Consider the following 24,060-nt stretch of genomic DNA (forward strand, 5'->3'; position numbering starts at 1 on the left):
GACTACACTCAACTCCCATCACCCTCAACCATCATAGCCTTTACTTAGGGTTGATGGGAGTTGCAGTCCAATAGTATTTGGGGGACCACAGGTTAACCATCCCTGGCTTACAGTCTAGTTTTATTCTCATTCTGAGGCTGATTCTATTCCTAATATTTTCCAGTTTCTTCCTAGGCTACAACACAATAGGCCACCTGTCCTGTTGTTTGTTGAAAGTCCTCCTTTTTGTGACTGTGCTTAAATGCTTTGTTTCCTGCATCTATCCCAACAACAAACACCTGAAGTTTGGGAGGTAAATGTCTAAAGAAGGAATAGATTGCTACCTCTTTTGCAAGCCAGGGGAAATTGTCACCACAACTCCTGGTTATTTCATTACTTCTGTGATCTTGGGTGTGTGTATGTGTAGGGTGTCTTAACAGCAGGAAAACTTAAACCTGGACTTGCCCTTAATAGTTCTGAGAATAGAGTTACTAACTGGCAGTGGGTGTCTGTGTTTGGACTGAAATCACCATGACTGACTTGGGGATTGCAGGGGGGTGGGAAGGTTGCAGTTTGTATAAGGTTCTTTTTGAATTTGTACTGCCTTCCAGTTTTTTAGTGTGTCTTCAGTTCACATGGTATAATGGAACATCTGGCTGGATCTAATTTAGTGGCTGGACAGGCTTTCCCCCTGTATGTTGGGATGGGGAACCTGTAGCCCAGCAGACACTGCTGAATTGCAGCTCCAGTCACCCCTGACTATTGAACATGCTGGCTGGGGCTGATGGGAGCTGGAGTCCCAACATCATCTGGAGGGCCACAGCTTTCCCCATCCGTACTGTATCTAAATCCCACCATAGCATTTCTGCCCCTGTTGGTCTACACAACTGACTGCAACCTGCATGGGATCAGGACCTTCTCACAGAAAGCATGTGGGTGGCCTGGCGTGGATCCATGGGGGAGAAAGCATTTGCTCCATTGGATGTCAGACCTGGCCCATGAAACAGTTTTATCAGGCTCTTGGCAGCCCTGCCAAATGCTAACCATGTGGTATGCATTTTGCCCATGGTTTCATATGCAAGGAGAGGAAATTTGTTTGCAAATGTTGCGAGATATGTGAGTTATTCCATACTTTAAATGTGATTATTGGGAGGGGGGGTGTTATAAACAGTGCCCCGTCTGATAGCTACGCAGAGGCTGAATTGTAAAGCCTGGCCACCTGTGAGGAGGTCGGGCTGTGCATCAAACTATACTTCCGGTTTCCGGACTACTGCCTGGAGAATAGAGTGGTCCCTGAGAACACAGAACTTGGCCATCCCTGCGCCACAGCACTGAGCCAGGAGTGTGGGAAACGGCTGTCTATATGTGCCCCTAAAACTGAAGCCTGTCTCTCAAAATGTCCTACTCGAGCCTCATTTGTGCCGCTTTCCGTATATAAGCCTGTTACTGTCTTGTTGCAAATAGCACACAGAACCTTCAAACCATTCCCTATAACTTTTCCCTTTCCCCTCTTTAATTTCCTGGCTGCAGGCTTAAGATCAGCAAACCTAAACCAGCAGCAAACTTAATGAGGAGCATCTGTACAGAAAGGGCATGCACGTGGAAGTGTGTGTGTGTGTGTGTGTGTGTGCACGCACGCGGGTGCGCTTACACACACAGATGTGTGCGAACCCACGGGGCTGGACAGCAGGAGGTCTACCTGTCAGAACTCTGAGGCTGCCTTGAACTCATCTTATTGTGGGAAAGAAGCCAGTGCTGGTATAAGGCATTGTGCAGGCCCAGACTGAGACAGTGGCAAGACTTCCTCTGTTGCCCATTTACTGGGCAAGTTGTGCTGTACAATGTAGTGCTCACAGCCAAGGTTTATGTTATATCCCACTTTTCTTCCATCATGGAACCCAAGGCAGTGGACATGGGATTCCCAGGTGGTCTCTCATCCAGGCACTGACCAGACCCAAACCTGCTTAGCTTCAGCAAGGAGTGGTCCAATGTGCCTTCTGACCACAGCCAGACCTAGTCTCGTTTCTATCTAGTGTGCCATTTTCCTAGATCAGGGGTCTGCAACCTTTAAGACAAAAAGAGCCACTTGGACCCGTTTCTGAAGAAAAAACAACAACTGGGAGCCGCAAAACCATTGCGACATTTAAAACAAATATATCTCCGGAGCCACGATCTGACAGTGGGCGGGAAGGTGACGTCGGGACGGTGCGTGACTAACGCACGCACTGCCCCCATGCGACGTCACAGCCAGTACAGCGCCCGTCACAGTGAGGAGTGTCGGGGCGCACAATGCGCCTCCTCCCCTCGCTAGTATCCGCCCCGAAGCCGCAGCAAAGATGTAAAAGAGCCACATGCGGCTCCGGAGCTGCGGGTTGCAGACCCCTGCCCTAGATGAAAGCTGTGTGGGGCAACCCCAGTAGCTTGTGGCAGCACTCAAATGGGTGAAGGTGTGCTTGTGCACCAACTCAAGACTGGCTTTCCAGTCCTCAGGTGTGAAACCTATGAAGTAGCCGTCAGGAAGACAGTGGCTTAGATTGCATGCTAGGGTGTATTGTCCTCAAAGGGCTCCAGGAATCCTTCGTTTTAGGTATTAAGCAACGTGGCTGTTAAAAGTATTATGTTTCTGAATAGGACTGTTACATGCATGAATTTACTGCCCATCCCGTCTCATACCTTACTATCCTTATACTGACTGTTTACATTCTGTCTGTTTACTAGTTATATATAGCCACACTGTTATACTAAGCAAGCCCTATCTCACACAGATTTCTACCCTTCTCACGGACTGAAATTAATTCCATCCCCCACTTTTGTTCTGAGCAGGGCCAGAGCTTACTCAGATGCCGCCATTCGCAAGAGGGGACATCCTTATGCACACAACCATGCGTGTGCTTTTTCAAAAGCGCATCCCAAGGTGTCCCACTAAGCCACCGGGCAGTACAATAAAACACTTTGGCTCCTAAGAAGAGAACAACAAGAGCAGTTGGCCTTTCCACATGCAGTTCACAGCAATGATTTTGCTGTGCATCAACACCAGGATCAAAACTCATTCAAAGCTGACCCTTTTGGGGGCTCTTAATGTCTTTGCCAACTTGGGATGGACAGTTGGAAATGGAAAATAAGCCAATAGTAAAGGCTCCCAGCCCCATTACCTCTGAGCAGCAAATTTAATGAGGAGCATCTGTAGGGAAAGGAGATTCATTGGTGTGGCCATGGACATGCATATGGATGTACATGGCTGTTTTGAGCATGAGGAGTATGTATGGTCCTTAACTAGGGAGTGTATTCCAATCTACATGTGACTCCATAACATGCCTGGATACTTTCCCTGGGATAGTCCCAGCCTCTCTTTTGAGATGCTCCCTCCATAGCAGTGATCTTGTATTCCAGCCACCTTTTTATCCCTGCACATATAAGCTAAGGTTGACCTTCCTATGAGTACAGTGGATCTGCAGCCATGGTATTCCACAGCATAGAGCCTTTTCAGGTGTGACGGTTGGCTGTCTGTTTGGAGGATAGGCTCCCACATCCCCTCTTGCACACAACAGGGGGCCGTGTTGCCTGCTGCTTGCCAGCCTGCACTGGTGCCCAACTATGCAGCAGGCAAACAGGGTTCAACTTGTTTCCAGAGACATCATGCCTCTAGATAAGCTCACATGCATGCATCTGTGCCATTTCCCAGCACACCATTGCCCTTTCTAGTCACACCCACCCCACTCTGTTCCCTCCTGTGCATCATCCTTCCTCCCCCCCCCCCCGCCGCTACCCAACTCTAAGCAGCTTTCTGCTTTAAAGCAAAAAGAGCCAACAAATGGCACTTTGACAGCCTATCAGCCCAATGTATTGCTGGGTAGGATCCCTCTCTAATTTGGGCTGTTCTGGAGAGAAATCCCTTAAAAAGATGCCTAGTCCCAAGCTGCTAGCTGCAGCTGCTGGATGGGAGTGATAGAACCATTTGCGCCTATCAGTTTTAGCTCTATTCTCTCCCTCCCTGCCTGCGCTGCCCCCCTTCCATGCCTTTTCACTTTTCCTGGCTATCTCAGCCAAGGAGCAGAACTGACCGGCAGCAAAGAGACCCAAGCCGATAGACAGCATCTTTCCCCAACAGACCTAGCAGTGAGAATTTGGGCTGTTGTTCATTTGAGACATGAAAGAGCAAGTTCTGCGTATGCCTGTCTACTGGTCTCCTCGGCCTCACATTTTCCGGCATATCCCCCTCCACATTCCCTGCTTTGCCTTTTCCAGCATCCAGGCAAGGGAGAAAAAATCCCAAAGATTTTTCTGTTTTTGTTTTGCTTTGTTTGTTTGCTCTTTCTTTTTAAAATAGCTGACTCTGTGGGAGCAAGAGACTCCCCTCTCCCCCAAACAGCGTGATTGTCAAAAGAGCCAGTCCAGGAAACAAACCACTTTTGACCTTTTAAGGCTTGTTTTTACATTTTTATTTTATTTTAAACACAAGCCCTCTCCCAGAAAGCCTGGGGTGTTGTCTGCAAAACACAAAACCCCCATTGCTTATAAAAATTACACCCTGCAGGAAAAAGTTCTCTCATTCCAAGTAATCGCGCCCCCCTCCGCAACTCCTTTCCAACCTTTTCAAAGTAACAGCAAGAAAAGTTTTGTTAACCGGCTGCAAATGTTAAAACTCTAAGGATTAACAACAACAGCAACAAAAACCCCTAACATTATTTAGGAAGATTGGACACTTCCTAGGGTTTTGTGCCCCCCCTCCATCCGCCGGAGCAAAGGACGTTTCCTCGTTCTTTGCAGAAAAAACTTGTTTCAGGGTGGTTCCCCCCTCCCCTTTCACTTCTCCTGTTCTTTGTTTAAAAACAAACAAACAAACCTTTATTTTGGTAACCAAACATACTTTCTTTCTGTGCTGGGGCAGCACTTAAAGCACGACAAGGGGGGTGGTAACCCTTTATAGCCCTTGTCTAAAATGCTGGTGACTTTGATTTTCCTCTGTCAGTTTTGGATGTTATTCCCTTACTAAGCAGCGTCTCTCTCTCCCCTTCTCTCCCCCCCCCCAGTAATCACAAACATGCATGAAAAAGAGAGGGGGGGGGCAAAGGGAAAGTCTTAAATCAGTCCCAAAGCCAGACAGACGTTTTAATCAAATCAAATTAGAATCAGCAGCGGTTTTGGGGTGGGGGAAAGATGAGGCGCATGGCAAGAACCCCCCGCCGCCCCATCCCCCCTCTCAAAACTGAATGAGATGCGAGCCCTTACCTGGACCCCCCCCAGCAACACATAGCATAGTAGACTCAGAGTTTGGGCTGGGGGCGACGCTGCGGGTTAGCAGGCAAACGGTTTTGTTCCGAAGCTCCTGGCGCAGAGTGAAAAAATTGCCTTTCTCCCCGGCTGGCTCTGCCCCCGGTTCCGTTCCTTTTTTTCCCTCCCCCCTTTTCCCTATTTGTTTTGGTTTGTGTTTGCTGGGTGTTAGGTGGGAAAAGTTGTCTGTACGCTTTTTTTTTTTTTGGTATGTGTGCAAAGTTTTCACCACTCTCTGTCTCTCTCTCTCACTCTCTCTCTCTCTCTCTCTCCTCTTCCACCTCCCGTGATTTGCTCTTTTGATTGGTGTCCAGGAATGTAAGAATATAAAAAAGAAAAAAGGGGAAAAAGTGCATACACCCTCTCTCGAAGCGGCTGCCTTTCCTTTTTCCCTCCCTTCCTTTTTTTTAAATCAAGTGTTAAGCAGAACCAGGTTGCTTTCAAGAATGTATTTGATGCAATTGTATACAAGCGGAGGGTCATTCATTTCTTTCTCCTTCTCTCTCCCCCCCCCCCCCCCACCTCTCCACCCCACATTTGCCACCCACCTCAACATACCCCACTGCAGCTCTTCAAACTTTGGGGTGGGGAGGGGCAAGAGAAAGGTAAAGGAGCCAGCAGTATGCATTTCCCTCAAAGTAAAGAAGGAAGCGGGAGAAAACTTTTGTTTTGTTTTGTTAAAGAACTATCCAGAGGAAATGCCAGCCCACCATACCCCACCCTAACCCCCTCCCAACCCCGCTCTCTAGATCTCTGGATGCTGCCAAGATTTGCTAGTGGCATTTTTTAACAAAACAAAAAAGAAGGAAGAAGAAAAAGAAGAGGGGGGGGGTCTTCCAGTAAATGCTGGAGAAATTGAACGTGTTTGTGAGGGCTCAGTTGAGGTTCTCAGTGGGGAGAGGTGGGCTGGCTTCCCTGCGCAGGAGGGGAGGCCTGCAGAAAGGTACCCGGGACTCCTACCTGCTCTGAACTCCATCTGGTTAAAGCCCCAGTCCGGCGCAGCCCTTGAAGGTAGGTGTGTGGCTGGATGCTTCCTTTCGCCGAGGGGTCTGCATGGAGTCTGCTGCCTCCTTTATTCTGGGCCAGGATTAATAATCCCATTTGCCAATCCCACTCACTAGGGTTTGGTTGTGGGTTTGGTTTTTGTGTGTGTGTGTGGTTTGTTGTTGTTTTTTAATTTGGTGAAGATATTCACGAAACCTTCCCTTCTACCCCCCCTTTCCTCCTTTCTGACGCGTAAAGCTTTAACCACAAAGCAAAGCCCAGTCCCAGAGGGTGGGAGTATGTGGGGGGGCATGGGGGGAGGAGGAGAGGCACCGCAGATTGGCTCCTCTCCCCTACAAAGAGACAAGGCGAGGTGAGTGTGTGAAGCCACCCTGTCTCGGGCTGAAATGCCAGATTTGGAAAAGGGAGGTGGAGGGAGATGTGGGGGGGGGGAGGAAGATGGGGGGGAAGGGGTGGGGATAGACGGGAGAAACTGACCCATTCTCTTTCTCCACTTCTTTCGCCTTTCCTCATGCTTCCCGTTCTGACTCCCTGCAGTACTTGCCTGTCTAAGAATCCCCTTGGCCCAGACTTTTGGCCCGGTCTGCAGCAGGCTTTTTGACATCCGCGCCCCAGCCAAGTGCCAAGCAACTGGGGCCAGCGGCTGCCTTCCCACTGCCCTTTTGCAGGAAACAAAACACAATGGCTTGCCAGTGGGTTGTTGTCGGATGCTTGTCCCATTCTCACAATCGGAGTGGTGGCGTTTAGTCACCAGCAGGTGACTAAACCTCCAGGCGACAGATGTCATGAAAGGCTGATGTAGGAGTGAGTACCGAGAGATAGTTTGCTCAGCAGGCAGGCAGTCAAGGGCATTGGTAAGGGGGCCTTTTGTCTCTTTCTCTTCGCCCAGAAAAAAAAAAATCATACACATTTGTCTCTCATTCATTCCAGTGTTCTTCCTTCCGTTCCTTTGTGTGTTTGTGTGTAATATATACATATATAGGTTCTGATCGTAATTCATTAATCAGCAAAAGACTTGTCAGTCCTATTTCAACACAAGGCTTGTGACTCAGCACTCTGCTTTCCAACTTTAGGGGCAACCTCCCTTACGCTGAATGGACTCATTGGAAAGGGGCTCTAATGAGGAAACAGGGGAGGCTGCAAAAGCGTTCAGGGCGTTGTTTGAAGGGGGGCATTAGGTTTGCTGCAGAGGAAGTATTCCTTTAAAAATAGCCATGCAAGTGATATGTATGGGAATGGAAACATTAATACTGAAGTGATAGCAGCACCCTACTTAATGAAAGATAATGTTGTATCTCTCATAGAACCCTTACAATTTAGCATAGCTTTCCCCACCCCACCAGTTCTGAGCACTGGTTTGGTTGTTCATATTTGTCCACTTAGTATACACTGATATGTCCCATTCATCAGGGTTTGCACACGTGTAACCATGCAAGCAAGCAATTTTTTCGACAGGCCCCAGTTCTGCAGACCTTGCAGATGCAACATCTCCGTTAGCAAATTGTCAGCATAAGTGGTTCTGATCCAGCAAACCTCCACTGCATTAGTTTGGGTGTTTGCATTCCGTCCCTTCTGCTACCCAGTTGCTGAGCTCTGGGATCGGTGTAGAGGTTGTTTTTTATTGGGGCTTTTGAGCTGCGTTGAAATGTATTTTCCCCCACCCCATGTTGCTTAAAAAAGTTATCTGACAAAAGAAATTCTCTCTTTGAATTTAAATGGCTAAGAAATTGTTTATTTTCAATTACCCTTCCTTTGATTAGGACTGACTTTGCTGATGGGAGTCTTTCTAACTAGATGAGGACTTTGGAAATAAACTTCACATTTAAAATAAACTATCAAATGTTATTAAAGCTGGCATGTCAGGTATATAGCAAAAATGAAAGAAAAAAGGAACCAAAGCTTGTTTATTCACATTACTAAATATTTACATATTTTGCAAACAAGAAAAGCAAGGGAGAGAAGAGCTTTTTGCTGTACAAGGAAATCCAATCACTTCATCCAAAATTAATTGCGTTCGTGAATATATATGTTTTTTCATTGTTAAAACCTGACTCGTTATTTACATGGAAAAACTATTATGGGGCTTTGAACTTTAGGAAAGAGGGGTTGGGGGACGTATTCCTTTTTTCCCCTTGCAGGCTTTCGCGCAGTGCTTTGTGTAAAAACAAAGGCACTCACAGACACAACTAATTTTAGCATTTCCAGCCCTCCAAGAGCCTTGTGCCTCCAAAAGGTGAAATTTAGCATTTTTCTCAAATGTAGTTTGAACCACTCAGCATTTTAAGTCTTATAAAATGTTTTAAGCTGTGAATTCATGGACTTTCCATTCTTTATTTAAAGTAACTATTCACTTAACTGTTTCACACACCCATTTATTTCTTAGTCATTGGAGATTTATGTACCTCCAATAGGGCCAAGGTGAACTGATATTTCTTTTGTGTACAGAATAAATAAATCTAAGGTAAGCAGCAGCAGTCCAATTTATATATTTACAAGAAACGGAGTCCTGCACAAAGCGCTGCCTTTTCTTTTTGTCTAGACACAAGTTTACATGTTTGTAAAATGCGTAGAAGTTTTCAGGCACATCGCTGCCTAGTCCTTGTTCCATGCTGTGTTTTCTTGAGCCTGCTGCAAAAGAGTGCAGAATTAGTTGAAATGGGCTTTGAGGGTTGTATGAGGGAAGGTGCAGTATGGGACCCAGAAAGGCATATCCCAAATTGTGAGTTTTTGGTTCTTGAGCTAAAGAAGAGAGATGCTTCTATTTGAAGATAAATTTCTTTTCTAGCAGATAAACTCTGAACCTTGAACTTCCAGATTTTATTTTATTTTTATTTTATTTACAAAGGGGCATTTGGGAAGCTTGGAGCGTAAAAGACACCCATCCTGTGCCAAGGACGTGTGAAAAATATGTGACCTGTGTTTTGTCCTCCTGTATTAAAAATGCTCTAGAGCAACAGCCAGCCCTTGAAATCAGAAGGATCCTGTAAAACAAATTGTGACTGCCAGTCTTAGCTAGAACTGACCACATGCCGTGAAAATGCTAATATGCAGTAGCAGCCAAGGAAATTTCAAAAAAGGTTTGAAAATTAATAGTGAAGGGGTTCACAACATTCTTGTTTCCCAGTACATATAAGCATATTCCTTTACAACAGGCCTGGGAGACCCTGTGGTCCTTCAGATGTTGCTGGACTACAACTCTCATCATCCTTGGCCATTGGCCATGCTGGCTGGGGCTGGTGGGAGTTGGAGTCCAGCAGCATCTGGAGGGCATAGGTCCCCCAGCCCTACTTTGACAATAGAGTTTTTTCACATTCCATGAAACATGGTGGAATAGAGACCCGGATCTAGATCACAGTTCATCAACTTCCCGTCCTGGATAAGCAGTAGTTGGGTCCAGAAATGTAGACGAGAGGCATGCCCGAAGCACACAGTGGGAATTTACAGACTGAAAGAGCAGCAGCTGTGTCATACCACCAGTTTATAAAACTTGTGAAGACTATTTGCATCCTTTGGGTCGTTATGGGTTATGTGAGTTGTAATTTGGTACATCAGAACCTGGGGCAGAGCCACTCTGAATAGGAGAAAGGGCACACGTACCTTAAGAGATTTGCATTCCAGATTAACAGCCAGGCCTGTTTGGTAACTGCAGCTGACCCAAAGTGCACATTATTTTGCCTTACAAGACTAAGGGCTCATCCACATTTTGCTTATCCCGGGTCTGAGTGGTTTTCTGCTTGTCTCGTGCTTTCTAGGCACGGCACGGGGTCTGAGCAGTTTACCGTTTGCCTCTTTGCTTTCCCCAGGAGCACCAGCTCTTTACAGCTGAATTGGAGCAAATGTCAGTCCTTGGGAAACCTAATTGACATTTACTCTGATTCGGTGATAAAGAGAGGGTTTTCCCTGGGGGGGTGGGGAGCAGTGGAACAAGGGCAAGTGTGGATGAGCCCTAACACATTTGACCGTAGGTACTAATTCTAACCATTGTGGAAGCCAAAAGACAAGGGGAGCCCCTTTTGCTCTCCAAAATAATTCTTGCTTCTCACAGGCAGCTTCCTTCTTAAGGCTTAAAATAATACAAATTTCTCCTCTGCCAAAAGATGTATATTCAAGTGTTCCAGGAATTGTACTTTAAAAAAGCAACCTAACCCTAATTGTGTGGTTGGGAAATACATATTAGTGTATATTTTGTGAGCTTTGTTCTCGTAAGTTTTCTTTTGCAGAACTATTGGTGAGGAATGACATATACAGGACACTGAGAATGTGGGGGAGCACTGGCTCGAGTTTGAGGAGTTATACAGAATGAAGCTCCACTTCCTGGCCACTTTAACCCACCCACAGATTACCCTGGTTTTACAACAAATTCTGCCTTCACCTTTTAAGTGTCGTTCTACAACCGTGAGGTCTCAAAACATACTTTTTTAAAAGTGAGATTTTTAGGGTTCTGGCTGGAACACAGATGTTTCCCTGAAGCCAGAGCCGCTTCAGATGTTATAAAACTGGGGGAATAGACAGACAGGAAGCACAAGAGTGATGCTTTTTTCGCTCCTGCAGTTCTCTGTTGTCATCTCAAATAGAACCTTTAAATTTCACCCTCTTGGGGAGTTGCAGAAATGCCCACGGTTCCATTTGAGCTTATTCATTTCATTGCAGCAAGTGTGCATGTGTGAAAAGTCTACTTTGGATAATATGGGGGGGGGGGACATTAGGAAGGAGGCACGTAAACCCTAACTGTAGAAGCCTCTCTATGTTATGTAGGTGGTTATATGCCTTGACAAAAGGACTATTGCAGCATTGTCAGTGTGCTCTTTAGTTGATATATGCTCTCTGGCTAATTAATGTGGAATAAATACCATCCTTGCTTGTTGTTTTTTATTATCCCAGCCATTAAAAAGACTGATCAAGATTGCTTCATGTGGCAACTCTTAAAAGATTTGAAAAACAAGCTTGAGTAAAGATAAAGTGCTTTAACGCTTTGCCTTTCTGCATTAAGTGATCTTGTGAATGTCTTGTTAGGTCTGCTAAATTGATCCAGCTTGGATCTGACAGCCAGATACATATAAATTCTGTTCGCTCTTTGCCTTTGCCTCAGGCAGTCTTCCATCTCCTCAGCATTCCTGGACCACATTCACACAGTTACTTTAACCAGCCATTTGCTGTGCTTAATGCTCCCTAACTCCTGTATTATTCACACTGTGAACGCAGCAGTAGGAAGAGTACGGATCCCACTTTTAATACCATACTTCTTGTTCCTTACATGTGTAGGAATATTGTGGAAATAAAACCTTCTTTCCCCCCTTTCCAGGGTGCCTCTTGACAACTGCAGAAATTATAGCTTAATTGCCCTCTAGGAAGTAGAGTTAAGAGGAATTCTGGGATACCTGCACATGACATCACTGAATGGGATCTCCTGGGGCATTAGGTAGTCTATTTCATAAAATGCATATTAATTGTACAGAAATCAAAGTACGGTTTTTAGAACTCAGAAGTACCTAACGTTGCTTTTGTGGTACTCTTGTAAATGCCACCAAAAGCAGTTCCGACTCTCTTTCCTCCCACAGCAATGAATTGTGGCCCACTCCAGTTTGCATGTCCAAGCACCCCTTTAATGAGGAGGTGATCAGTTAAAGGCTTTCTTCTCTTTTCAGTCTCCATTAAATAACCACCAAGCATCCTGCCATCTTGCATCCTGCCATCTTCAGCGCTTTCGTGAACTCCTTTCTATTCCTTCCCGCTGCCCATTTTTAAAATCTCTTCAGCCATTTTCCTGAAGTATTGGTACTTCGTGCCATGGAATGCACTTTGCCTCCTTACCAGAAAAGTGAGATATCCTCATTTCAGATTGAGATGTAGGTCAGAAAGGGACTTGCCCAAATCTGCTAGGGACGTGTCAGAGTGAAGATTTGAGCCCACATTCCCCATATGTCAGACGGGTGCTCTGGCCTTTTGAGATGTCCTTCCAGAGAGCAGCAGGAAGTCCCTCAGTCCCACAGCCACCCTTCTGATCACTCCTAGCAGATCAGAGATTCTTCCATGGACTGTTAGAGTTTTGGAAGTTTTGAAGGCTTCTTCTTCTCTGGCCTTCTCATGAAGAAGTCAGCCTCTGCGGGTCATGTCCTTGCTCGACACGTAGCCCAATCCCTGGCATGAAGCCGAGCCATTCCTTACATGGAAGCATAGGGTACCACCTGGTTCACAAAGTCCTGGCAGGCTTCCTAGCTCCACCATTGGCAGCCCTGCCTCTCTCACCTCCCTCCCCCCACCCTGCTGCATCGCAGGAAGCACTGTGGGTGGTTTTGAGCTCACCAGAGAGGGGTGAGTCCTTCCCCCAATCTCTAGAGGCGCCAGCACTAGCCAAACCTCCCACTGCCAATGTTTGATTGAGCTCCTTCCCAGCCTCTCTCCCCCCTTCCCCGATAGCTATTCTTATTGAGTGTTTTGTTGTTGTTTTGGCAAAGGTTTAAATAAGGGCAGTGGGACAGGAGAATCATATAACATTTCTGGCTCTTCCGTCAGCCTGCAGTGATATCACTAGGAAGATCCCACAGGCATCAGGCTGAAATCCTAGCTGTTAGTACTGTAAACCAGCCTCCCCCAACCTGGTGCCCTCCAGATGTTTTGGACTACAACTCCCATCAGCCTGTGCCTGATGCTCTCCAGCACACACAGGCTGTGGCTGATGGGAGTTTTAGTCTGAAATGTCTGGGGAGCTCCGGGTTGGCGAAGGTTGCTGCAAACCCTAGCAATGGCTGCTGGTTCTATTCTCCATGCTATAAATATATGCTGATGTCACAGAAAGATGCTGCTCTCTTCTCTTCCAGCCCTTCCCCTCTTGCCTCTCATTCATTCCTTGCTCCCGCTCCACCACATGCCTGTGCTGTCTTCCCACAGCTGCTCTTTTCAAGTTCATAACCCTCTCGCTCGAGGTTCCCCTCTTACCTGTTTCCTATCCATCCACTAAAGGGATTGGCAAAGGAGTTGACTCTGTGACAGGGAAATGACGTCATGGGATTTTATAAGCTGACATTCCAAAGTGATTAATGGGGTTGGGTGCTCCACAGACTTATCATTTCATGTTCTTTTGGCAATCCTGGACAGGAACCACCATTGGTCACATTTGTGATGTGCTGGGAGCTTTGCTGTACCTACAGCCACAAGTAAAATCAATACGGTGAATGCTAAAAAGAAACAACAAGATCATATACCATTGTCATGGCGTTAACACTTTTACTTATAACACACAGTGAGCACTAGGATCATAGGAAGCTGCCTTATACAAAGTCAGACCATTGGCTCATTCAGTTCAGTTCTGTCAACACAGACCAGCAGTAGGTCTCTGGGATTTCATGCAGGAGTCTCTCCCAGCCGTACCTGGAGATAACCAGGGATTGAACATGGGACCTTTCGTATGCAAACCATGTGCTATACCACTGAGCTATGGCACTCAATGTTAAATGAACCAGAGGGGAAACGGCATGCTCCATTGCGGAGTGGGACCTGAGGCACAGTAGTAGCATCTCATCAGTGTCTGCAAGCCATAGAATAATGATGTGTTTGGCCCTACATACTCCTCATTCCCCGCCCCATGGCAGGCCTAAAAATGTGTTGTTGTTTTTCTGGCTTAAGGGTGTTTAGGTCCTAAATTGGGAGTCTGGAAAGACAATGTGCTATACAGATGGAAAGCAGCATTAGGTACTTATGTGAGAGTTACATGTAAATGTTATTGGCCTTTCTGTAGCAACATTATTACTCCATGTAAATATTATCAAAGCGATGGAAGTTTGGGGAGTTTCTTTACGGCTAAGAGTGAAAACCTTTGTTTTCAGTGAGATTTCTCCTGTCACCCAAATACAACAATAACATGTTTCAGGTTAAGATAAGACATTTCAGAGAGATATATCTACATTGGTCTCTTGCAGCAAAAACAAGTAAGAGAATTGTGGCACTTTTGGGACTAACAAATGGTCTAAGCTTTGTGGACTAAAAATAAGTTTGTGTACAGTTTTTCATTTTGTGTGTTGTTGTTTTTTTACAGTTGAGTAGTAGTTTAAGATGGATTAGAAAATGTTTTTCTAACTCATAATACTCTAACTCAGGGACATCTGTTAAAGCTGAATATTCAAAGATTCAGGAAGGACAAAATAAAATCTGTCTTAGTTAAATCTATAAAATTTGCTCCCACGAGATGTAGTGATGGACACCAATTTAGATGGACAAACTCATGAAAGCTAAAGCTATCAATGGCTTCTAGCTTTGATGGCTGTGTACCGCTTTCAGTATTAGAAGCAGTATTGCTTTGAAATACCTGTTTCTGGAGAGCACCAGTGAGGAAAGTACTGTTCTACTTAAGTCCTGCTTGTGGACTTCCCGTGGGCATATGGTTGGCCACTGTGAGAATAGGATGCTGGACTTTTGGCTCATTCCCGTTCTTATAAGAGGCAGGGATCAGTTACAGGATCATCTTAAAGCACAACTAGCCATGCATCCCCATCTTGTCCGTTAAAATCTCTTCATCGGTACCTCTGCAATCTCTGAACAAGTTCTGAAAACCCCTTTAGCTCTGACCTGCTTGCCAGAAAATTTCCCTTTTCAGCCACTGCTGCTTACTCTCCTCTGTGAGAACAGGATGCTGGCTTAAATGGGCATTTGGCCTGATCCAGCAGGGCTCTTCTTGTGTCCTTAAGCTAAAAGGAATCTGGGGGAAACACAGGTAATGTGACAATAATTTTCATAACATATGCACAAAAGTGCCATCATTTTCATGTATCTCATCTGAAGCAGATTTAGGTAAGCCTTTTAAAAAACAAAAACCTTAGGCTGCTGCATTTTGTTTTGTTTTTTAAACCAAAGACTATTTGAGGAGAAAGGGGTTTTGTCAGTAGTCGTTCACTCCATGTTGGTAACTTCCCTATTTCAGTGTTACTCTCATCACTCATTTTATAGCCCTTGGCTCTGTTTACAGCAACCGTTAAATGCTGCCCTAACTAGAGAATTACTCATTCCCCCACAGGGTGTCCTACATCACTCCTTCCTTTATCAACAAGTGTCATTTATCTTCACAACATCTCATCTTGATTAGCTAATACGCTATAATGATGAAAATGCTCCTTTAATTTGGGGTCCCCTCCTTAAGATTCATGCCCTGATTAGTAGTAGTTCTTACACAGCATTGTCTTGTGCTCAGCACTTGGAATTCCCTTACTACACCCTAGGATCTCAAACAGTGGAGCAAATGTCTTCGGGATTTATGCAGGAAGCCTGTGGAGAGGAGGGCAAGAGTTCCCTCACTACTTACATACACAGATGCACAACCTTTAACATTCTTGTGTCCCATTTTGCAGACCCTCCTTTGTAGCTTTCTATACAATAGTACCTCAGTTTAAGAACAGTCCTGTTTAAGAAAGAGTCGGTTTACGAACTCCGCAAAACTGGAAATAGTGTCTCGGTTTGCAAACTTTACCTCGGTCTAAGAACAGAATCCGAACGGTGGAAGGGCACTGGTGGTGGGAGGCCTCATTAGGGAAACGGTTTTGGTTTAAGAACGGACTTCCAGAACGGATTAAGTTCATAAACCGAGGTACCACTGTATGTACATTTGTGTGCCCAAGGATTCCTGTGAACAAGTTGTGAGCAAACTGTTGCTAAACTTGCTTGGAACCTTGCACGTCTTAACATATAAAGCGTCTGTGAGCCCTGAGTTACGCATTCTGAACATCAGTGGGGAACAAACAGTTAGTCATCACAAAACTTCGCAGTCGTGTGGGTTATGCACCTAGCAAGATAATTTGACTAGTCTTTCATGTCAACTATGGCCAAGGCAAGTTCCGTTTTGCATACAAGCAAGGCAGGTGTTCTTAAAAGGTAACAGCCTCAGCTCCTGCAACAAAAAGTATTTGCTCTGAGTACAACATTGATGTGGAATGAACAAACTACATCATGGAAAAGCTAGCATGAAATTACATAACAAGAACTAGGTGTGTGCAGACACACCTCAAAACAGGAGTGGGCGGGTGCATTTTTATCTCCTGCCAGGCTTACTTCCACATTCATCTTGCAATTTAGGATGTGTTTGCTTCCTTTTCCAGTGCTGATTTAGGCTTCATGTCCTCCTCTTTCTCCCCCCACCCCCAATGTTAGCAGGGCTGTCCTTTTTATGTTTTAAAGAACAACTTGTACGGTTATGCAATTAAAAGCTCACTTCGTGCTTAAAATAAATAAATTAAAATCTGCTCTCATGAAAGGTGGTTGTTTCTTGGTGATAACATAGATACTAGCCTATCAGCCCCAGCCACAAAACACTTCTAAAGGAAACTCCTTGGATCTTGATGAAAGGCTTGTGTGCCTGATCAAAATGGTGTGAGTGGCCTTCTTTGGACTCCACTTGTTCTTAGGCACACCTGTTTACACCTGGCGTCATCTCAGTATATATTGACAAAGAGAACAGAGGTAAATTGCACCAAATCTCTGTCATTGCCATTGAAGCTCTGAGCTGGCAAACTTATTTCAGAAGAAGGGTGTTTTTTATTAGATTTTTAAATGACATTTTGTGAGATCATGGGGATTCACAACTGTTATTGGTTTGGCCCCAAAACAGTATTTCAGTTCTTTGAAAGGTGAATTTTAATCCCACTCTAGGAAGGCAGGTTCATTCCTCCAAAGAAGCCATAGCTCATTGGTAGAACACAGGGCATGTATCCCAGCTCACTGTCTGGCACAGCAGGTTCCGAGTTGCAGGCCTTGGAAAGCCCCAAGCCCTTGGACAGGCATTGCAGCAAGGCGAGCTGCTTGAGCCAATGGCATGATGAGACTGTGGTGAAGCAGCCATGAGATTTCTTCAGAATACTGTGCATGTTGCTTGCAGCCGCTCATTTTATTATGCCATTGCGAAAACTCCCCAAAGTGGACTGAGCAACAGCACAGTAAGTGTGAAGAAAGTTGAATAGGGAACACATGCGTGACTGTTGAATCCACTACATGGATTCATCTGACCTACACAAATGCCAAATTAATCATGGAAATTAACATATAGGCAATTTTTCAATGGGTTTCTCAGTGTGATGGGAATCTAGAATTCCCTTTTGTATCCCAGGGTTGCTTCCATACTAGAGTGCTGCCAAGGCATTCCTTTTCCATAGTTAATTGGAAGGCAGCAGAATTAAATTAGCAGTTCTACACAAGGATTATATTATCCAGCAGTGCCCTTCTCCATGGCCAAGATCTTGCTATAATGTTTACTTAGAATTAAAGGTTCCCAGCAACATTAATTATAAGTACAACCCTATGCTCAGAACCCCCATTGAGTCTGATGGAACTTCTCACATAAGTATTAGAGTTTTGCAATTCCTGTTTGAAGGTTTTGCTTGTTGCATGACTTTCTGAGGACTGGTAATAAATGACCCTGTTTCTGTATGGAGTGAGAAGCATTAATTACTTAAGCCATCATTTTTTTTGCTTCCATATATGCAAAATACTATTTCAATTAAAGATTGGGAGGGGAAGTATTTTAGTAACTCTTGTTACCTTCTAAACTCCTGAAATGGAAGAAGTAAAAGGAAATTTGGTGCTAATTGCCCATCTTCAATCAACAGGAAGCCATAAAACAGGTAGAACTTGCAAACAAAAATTTTTAATGAAAAGTACAGAAGCTCATTTTTTAAAAAACTGCCACATGTCATCCTCCCCCCGGCCATCCATGAACTGACAACAGAAAATACTGCAATGCAGTGAGCTAATAAAAGATGTATGGATGTTCCATAAAAAATCTAATGAAAAGGTTAAGTGGGGAAGTAGTCTCTGATCTGTGGTAGTTTTAGAACCTTATTCTATATAGTGAGCATTGCTTTTTCCTTAATCTTGCATTCTTCTCATTGATCCTATCAACTTAGCATATCAAAATATCATGTATTCCTACTGTGGCCAAAGAAATAAGACAGTGCCTTTATTAATCTATTTATTGTTACCCATGTGTTTTAACCTTTCTTGGAAATAATTATACATACCAGACAAGATGTTGAATTCCTAGAGACCACTCGCTCCACTGGATACCATCTTCATTTATAATGTACAATAGAGATGGAGAACTTGTGACCCGCCCTCCAAGGTGTTGTGGGACTCACCCCCAGGCAGCGTGGCCAAAAAGATGGGAGTTGTAATCTGTAGGAGGGCCACAGGCTCCCCATCCCTGATATACAACAAGAATGGTAACCAACCTCCATAGAGACATTTTGGCAAAGGAGTTGCTGCAGTCTGTCCTAAGTTAATTGGGAATCGGTCAGTTGTGATGAAACCAACATAAGGATAGGACAATGGCAGTACGGCATTTGCAACCAACCACTTATTTCAACTGGAAACAGCCATTAAAAAAAGGAACAGTTTTTCATCATGATGTGATCTGCCTACACAAACCTCTTCTTCACATTGCTGCCAGTCAGATTTTAGCTGACACTGTCTAGGATACAATTTGGATAAGACAGTTTCAGCCATCTTAGCCTAGTAACAACAGTACCTAGAATTTATAGGGTGTGTCTCAAGCACTTTACATCTCAACAGTTTTTACAGCCATCTGATAAAGCAGTTCAGTAGTATGATATTGCTGAGGAAAGAGACACAATGGCTTACAACTTTGGGTGCGTGCTCCTCCTAAAAAAAAAGGTCAAGTTCCTCTTTTTCTAGGGGAAAAAAGCCCTGGATTCTACCCTTCACAGTCAGCAGGAGGAATCCTGCAAACAGCAAGATACTCCCTGCTTGTTGGCACTGCAGCACCCCCTGGCGGTCAGGAAACACACCTCTGTGTGGATTTCCCTCAGACTTCCCATCCGATTGCTGGCTCGCTCAGAGTGCAGACAACTTGGCAATCTCTTCTGCCAAGTTCTTAAAAGTCTCTGCTAAGCATGCATAAGCTGCAATGTTTTGGAGGCTTCCAATCTGGCCAAATGTGGGCAGATTTTCCTGAGGCCGACAAAAGCAAGGCTCTTGCGTAACACCAAAGTGAGACCTGTCTGTTGCCAAATTTCAAGTCCTTGCTCCAAAGCACAGAGGTGCTGGAATTTCTCAATGAAAACGTCGGAAGAACTAGGCTTGGGGTTTTTTAAAAAACAAAAAACACACACATGCATTTTGTGCCTCGGGCCCATCATTCCCATTATGACTGCAACTTTTTCTTTTTAAAAAATCAGCCCAAGGGAAACACTGGTGACTGCACAGCTTTTGCATTGATGGTTATAATTGGGCAAAGATATGAGGAACTGGAAATGGTCTTATAGCGGAAAGTTAAGCAACCTCAATAGACGTCATTGGCAGCTTCAGTTTGAATGAAAGCCGAGTTGGAACATCTAATGTTACAGTTTTCCAAACTTTTTTTTTAATGGTTTGCCCCCTCATTTCTATGGTTACTATATACAAGATCACCAAATCTTGGCAACATAACATCTGTATGGTGCAATTCAAGTTTGTATACTCTGTGTATCAAGTTTACCACCTAGTTAACCTATCTGAATAACTTCCAGCCGGTTATCTCTTGCTCCCTTTCATATTGCCAGAAGCAGCAAAGGAAAGGGCAGTGTGGTGTGATAGCTAGTGAACTAGCTTTGGAATGTTCTTATCTCTACTTGGCTTTAAAGCTTTGAGCAACATGTTCTCATCACTGACAGGATGGTTGTTAGAGAAAGCAAAGGAATAAGAAAGCATGTAATAAATCCATTAATTATTAGAAAAAGCGGAATGAAATAGCTTACCTAATTTTCACTGACAAAGAAAAGGAGCTTCTCACATCAGTCCTAATTCTTTTCTTCAAAATTCTCATTACCCCCCACCCTTTCTCCCTGTGCATTTAAAAGTACGAAGGACTCATCCACACGGGAGCTAAATTTAGATATGACGCTGTTTGTGCATCTTTTTTGTGGCATCCACACAGCATCTTCCTCACCCTGCTAAATTCAGATTTTCTGATCTGCAGATAATCTAATAAGAGAAGAAAATCCAGTAAGAAATTGCAAGTTGTCCAACTGTGGACACACAAAAACATGTTATGTAAGCAGGTTTTTTTTACAGGTGTGCTAGCATTTTGCTGTGTGTCGACCCTGTTGTTGTTGTTTTGCCTACTATGCAATTTTTTCAATGTGTTCAGTTCTAGAATTATTAATATTTATGACTGTGCAGAATAGCATTGACATTGGCTTTCCGTCTCATCAATAAATGCTATTTTGCCCACTAACCACTACTCCTGGAAAAAAATGGATACTTATTACTTACATACTTTTACTCAGAAAAAAGTTGCACTTTATTCAGTGGGATTTGGTTCTGAATTAGAGTACAATCCTTAGTATTTAAATAAGTGATCCTGCTTCTTATCCTTGCATGTATATATGCTCATCTATAAGCAGACATCATTCTACAGCACAAAAAGTTTGTGAGTTGCACAGTCAAAGATTTTGACTATCTCTCTTGGCCTCTCTTTTCCCAAGTTGATCCCAAGTGCTCAGAGGAAGTACGAAGTTTTAAAGTAATGGGTGCAGATTGCCCCCTACTGTCCAAGGAAAGAGGGGAAAACAACAGAAACTTCATACCAAAAAGCCTTCCAATTAAGTAGCCAATAAAGGATGCTTCCAGACTGTCACTATTTTGGGGTGGAATTCAGTCACATACCAGCAAATTCAGATTGGACTTTGCAATAAGGAAAGTGATGGTGAAATGCAATGGAAAGTGTGGAATAATGCTTGATACAACATTATATAACCTCCCTGCAAACAAATCAATATGAATGCTCATTAAATAGCCCCTGTCGTCAAATCTCCCCACAAACAAATCAGGATAAATAATAAACAGGTCATCAGAAGCACCCCAATATGTTTTTAAATAAGAATAGAATGGACAATCATTTTGATCTGAAAGCGGTATAGTAGCATATACCTAGTAGCCAATCAAATTGACAAAAGTAATTACAGTCGTACCTTGGAAGTCAAACAGCCTAGTTCTCTAACATTTTGGCTCCCGAACTATCAAAACCCAGAAGTGACCGTTCCGGTTTTTGAACCTGCTTTTGGAAGCTGAACATCCGATGGTGCTTCCACAGCTTCCAATTGGCTGAAGGAGCTTCCTGAAGCCAATCAAAAGCCGTGCTTTGGTTTTGGAAGTCGAACGGACTTCCAAAACAGATTCCATTTGACTTCCAAGATACGACTGTATTTATAGCCTGTTCTACAATTGCACTCGGAGCAGCCCTCATTAAAACATATCATGCAAGTGCATTTTGAAACAATTAAAAATTAAAAGAAGAAAATACAAACCAACTTTAAAAACAAAACAAAACCCTAAGTTAGTTTTAATCAGTTAGGAATATTTTTATTGTGTGCAACCAATGACCATTACAATGAAACTCACAAAAAGCAAACAATCCTATCTAAGAGTAAGTTCTTAAAACATACAATTCTCATAATCATTTAGATTAAAACAATCACCTTGGCAGTTAAGATTGTGTTGGGTCAAAAATGTAGCCCATAAGTTTCTCATTGCTAGTAAATGAAAAGCTCTAGTAGAAAACAAAATGAACTACTCAGCCAGCAACCATCTAATTTTGTAGAGAAGTTTTTAATTGGTCGATTACAAGCTACCTTTTCAGCTCCTGTCTAAAGTAGCTTAGAGAAGAGACCAAGCAGATCTCAACTGCAAGGGCGTTCTGGAGCCAATCCCTTTATTTATGCCATGACTATAGAATAAGTTCAGATGGACACACACATCTATTCACAGTATATATACTCATCTGAAAATGTATGTGAGTGTTTGATGGGGTTATAACATTTCAATCGGACATTTGCCAAATTTACAATAAATTGTTGATGTCTTTACAAGTCTTCAGGTCATCTCTTGAAGTGGATCAAATCACAAATAAGGAACGCAGAACCCTCCAGTTGTTGCTGGACTACAATTCCCATCATCCTTGGCCACTGACCTTGGTGGCTGAAGCTGGAGTGCTACAGGTTCACAATCCTTGTTCTAATGGATATGTTTGCTTTGTGCTGTAGTTAATAAAGATGTATTCATTTTCTTTTAGAGGAGGGATTGGGAACCTGAAGCCCTCCAGAAATTGTCGGACTCCCAACTCCCAACAGCGCCATTGCACAAACTGGTCTCACATGATGTTGGATATCTCCTATTATTCAGAACTTTAAACTATGACACTCAGGCTGTGTACACACTAACCCATTTCTAGCAAAATAATAATAATATAGATTTTCTCTCTAGAATTGTTCACGATCATCTTCAACATGTTGCTTTCAATCTAGATTGATTCTAGATCCTGCCATCCAGAAGAGTCGGTGTGGTTACCTGAAAAATCCTCCCCTTGATTATTCCCTGCACATACCCCACATGAATGAAGAAAGAAATGGTGATTGTGATCTTTGTATACACCCCCCCCAAAGCATCATTGGACAAGTGTAGATACACCTCTGCATTTCTGGGACCACCTACATCTGTTTTCAAGTGGACACATATCTGCAGTGAGCTTTTATTTTCAAAATGAAAACAGTTTCCCAAGAAGGGCTTTTCTGAGGCAGAAAAATATATAGATCTGGACTGTGTGTGAACTATGTAAAAAAACAACAAGGTACTCAGTTTCCACAGATTCTAGAAGTAAAGTGTCATGTGTATGCAAACCTCGGACAACCAAGTTAAGTAGAGATCTGTGTGACAGATCTTGACTATTCCAAACAATTTATGCAGAAAGCATAGTTGACAGCTACAAAAGAACAGAAGACACAGTTGCTTGAGCATGGACAGAGAAGGATAAGAAAAATAAAGCCTAACATTCAACATACATATCTTTTTAACATGTAGTATACATAAATATTGGCACCACCTTTATGATGTACCAGCTAGCCAGGACAAACAGACCGTAGCCTATAAGAGAATGAAAAACAGAGACTTTTTCGACTGTAATGCTTCCTGAAGTAAACAAAATGAAGGACCAAATGTTTTTTTCAGGACTGATCCCCCCTCCAAAGTGTTTTCCTTTGTAAATACTGTGGATTTTGCCCACCTATGTACCATCAATGTAACTTGTCCCCCACTTCCCAAGTAAGGCTGAAAGAACAGCTGCAGGGGAAGCCATTTCTATTGCGGCACAAAGTGGCAGGGGGAGGTTAACCCCCCCCCCTTCATCTAGTACCATTGCCTAAATCTAGTCCTCGCCCCAAAGAGCTGCTTGTAAAGAAAGATTAAGGAGAGGGGAAAGAGCCAATCATGGATTTCCCATGTCAAGTCTGTTTTGGCACTCACAAGAATTACTTTGGGCGCTCCCAGCAGACTTCTGATTTGTTTCGAGAAACCAAAAATCATCAACCACAAATTTCTTTTAAAGCTCCCCTGAGTTTCGGAAAGTGTTTGCTATGCAGTATTGGGAGCAGCTGCTGGAGAAACACAAGACCAAAGCCCCCACTGGGCAACCAGAGTTATTCACAGGGTTCCCTGGACTGTGGCCAACTCAGTTTAACAGCCTGATTCATAATGCATTTATTTAAGACAAAATACTTGGATTTCTTAATCCCATTGTGTAACTGGGACTCAGTCAGGTTAAATCCAAAGAATTCAGCTTGCCTTGATTGTGGACTACTGTTAGTATTAGAGGGCAATTAAGTTTCAGATGCTTTAGAGATATTCCTGGCCTTGATTATTGTAGACCACTAATTGTCCAGGCTGAGCAGTCGAGAGAGTTGGATTTTTGCAACTGGTTTTTATTGAAGAGGTTTATTTTTACTAATGTATATACCCTGTAGTTGATTAAATTGGGCCTGGATGCAATGAGGTCATAGG

At 43.7% G+C, this 24,060-nt stretch overlaps 1 protein-coding gene and 1 long non-coding RNA gene across 4 annotated transcripts in view; one reads left to right on the forward strand and one right to left on the reverse strand.

Annotated features, from left to right (window-relative positions):
- CLCF1 (cardiotrophin like cytokine factor 1) overlaps positions 1-6,555 on the reverse strand; it is a 51,704-nt gene extending 45,149 nt beyond the window's left edge. Inside the window, exon 1 of one of the 2 annotated variants that reach the window (XM_083462484.1) lies at positions 6,211-6,555. In XM_083462484.1, the coding sequence (XP_083318610.1) occupies positions 6,211-6,226 (16 nt within the window). In that variant the 5' untranslated portion in view covers positions 6,227-6,555. Of the gene's footprint in view, positions 1-5,208; positions 5,586-6,210 lie in introns of those variants that run through there. The other variant, XM_083462485.1, reaches the window with a different exon arrangement.
- LOC310687794 overlaps positions 1-24,060 on the forward strand; it is a 35,590-nt gene that overhangs the window by 8,741 nt on the left and 2,789 nt on the right. The window contains exon 3 of one of the 2 annotated variants that reach the window (XR_014516594.1): positions 14,846-15,974. The exons of the other annotated variant lie outside the window; for it this stretch is intronic. This is a non-coding gene — a long non-coding RNA (uncharacterized lncRNA). Of the gene's footprint in view, positions 1-14,845; positions 15,975-24,060 lie in introns of those variants that run through there. 2 annotated transcript variants of the gene reach the window in all.

This window comes from Podarcis liolepis, assembly GCF_965112155.1.
Source record: "Podarcis liolepis genome assembly, chromosome: 1".
NCBI lineage: Eukaryota > Metazoa > Chordata > Lepidosauria > Squamata > Lacertidae > Podarcis > Podarcis liolepis.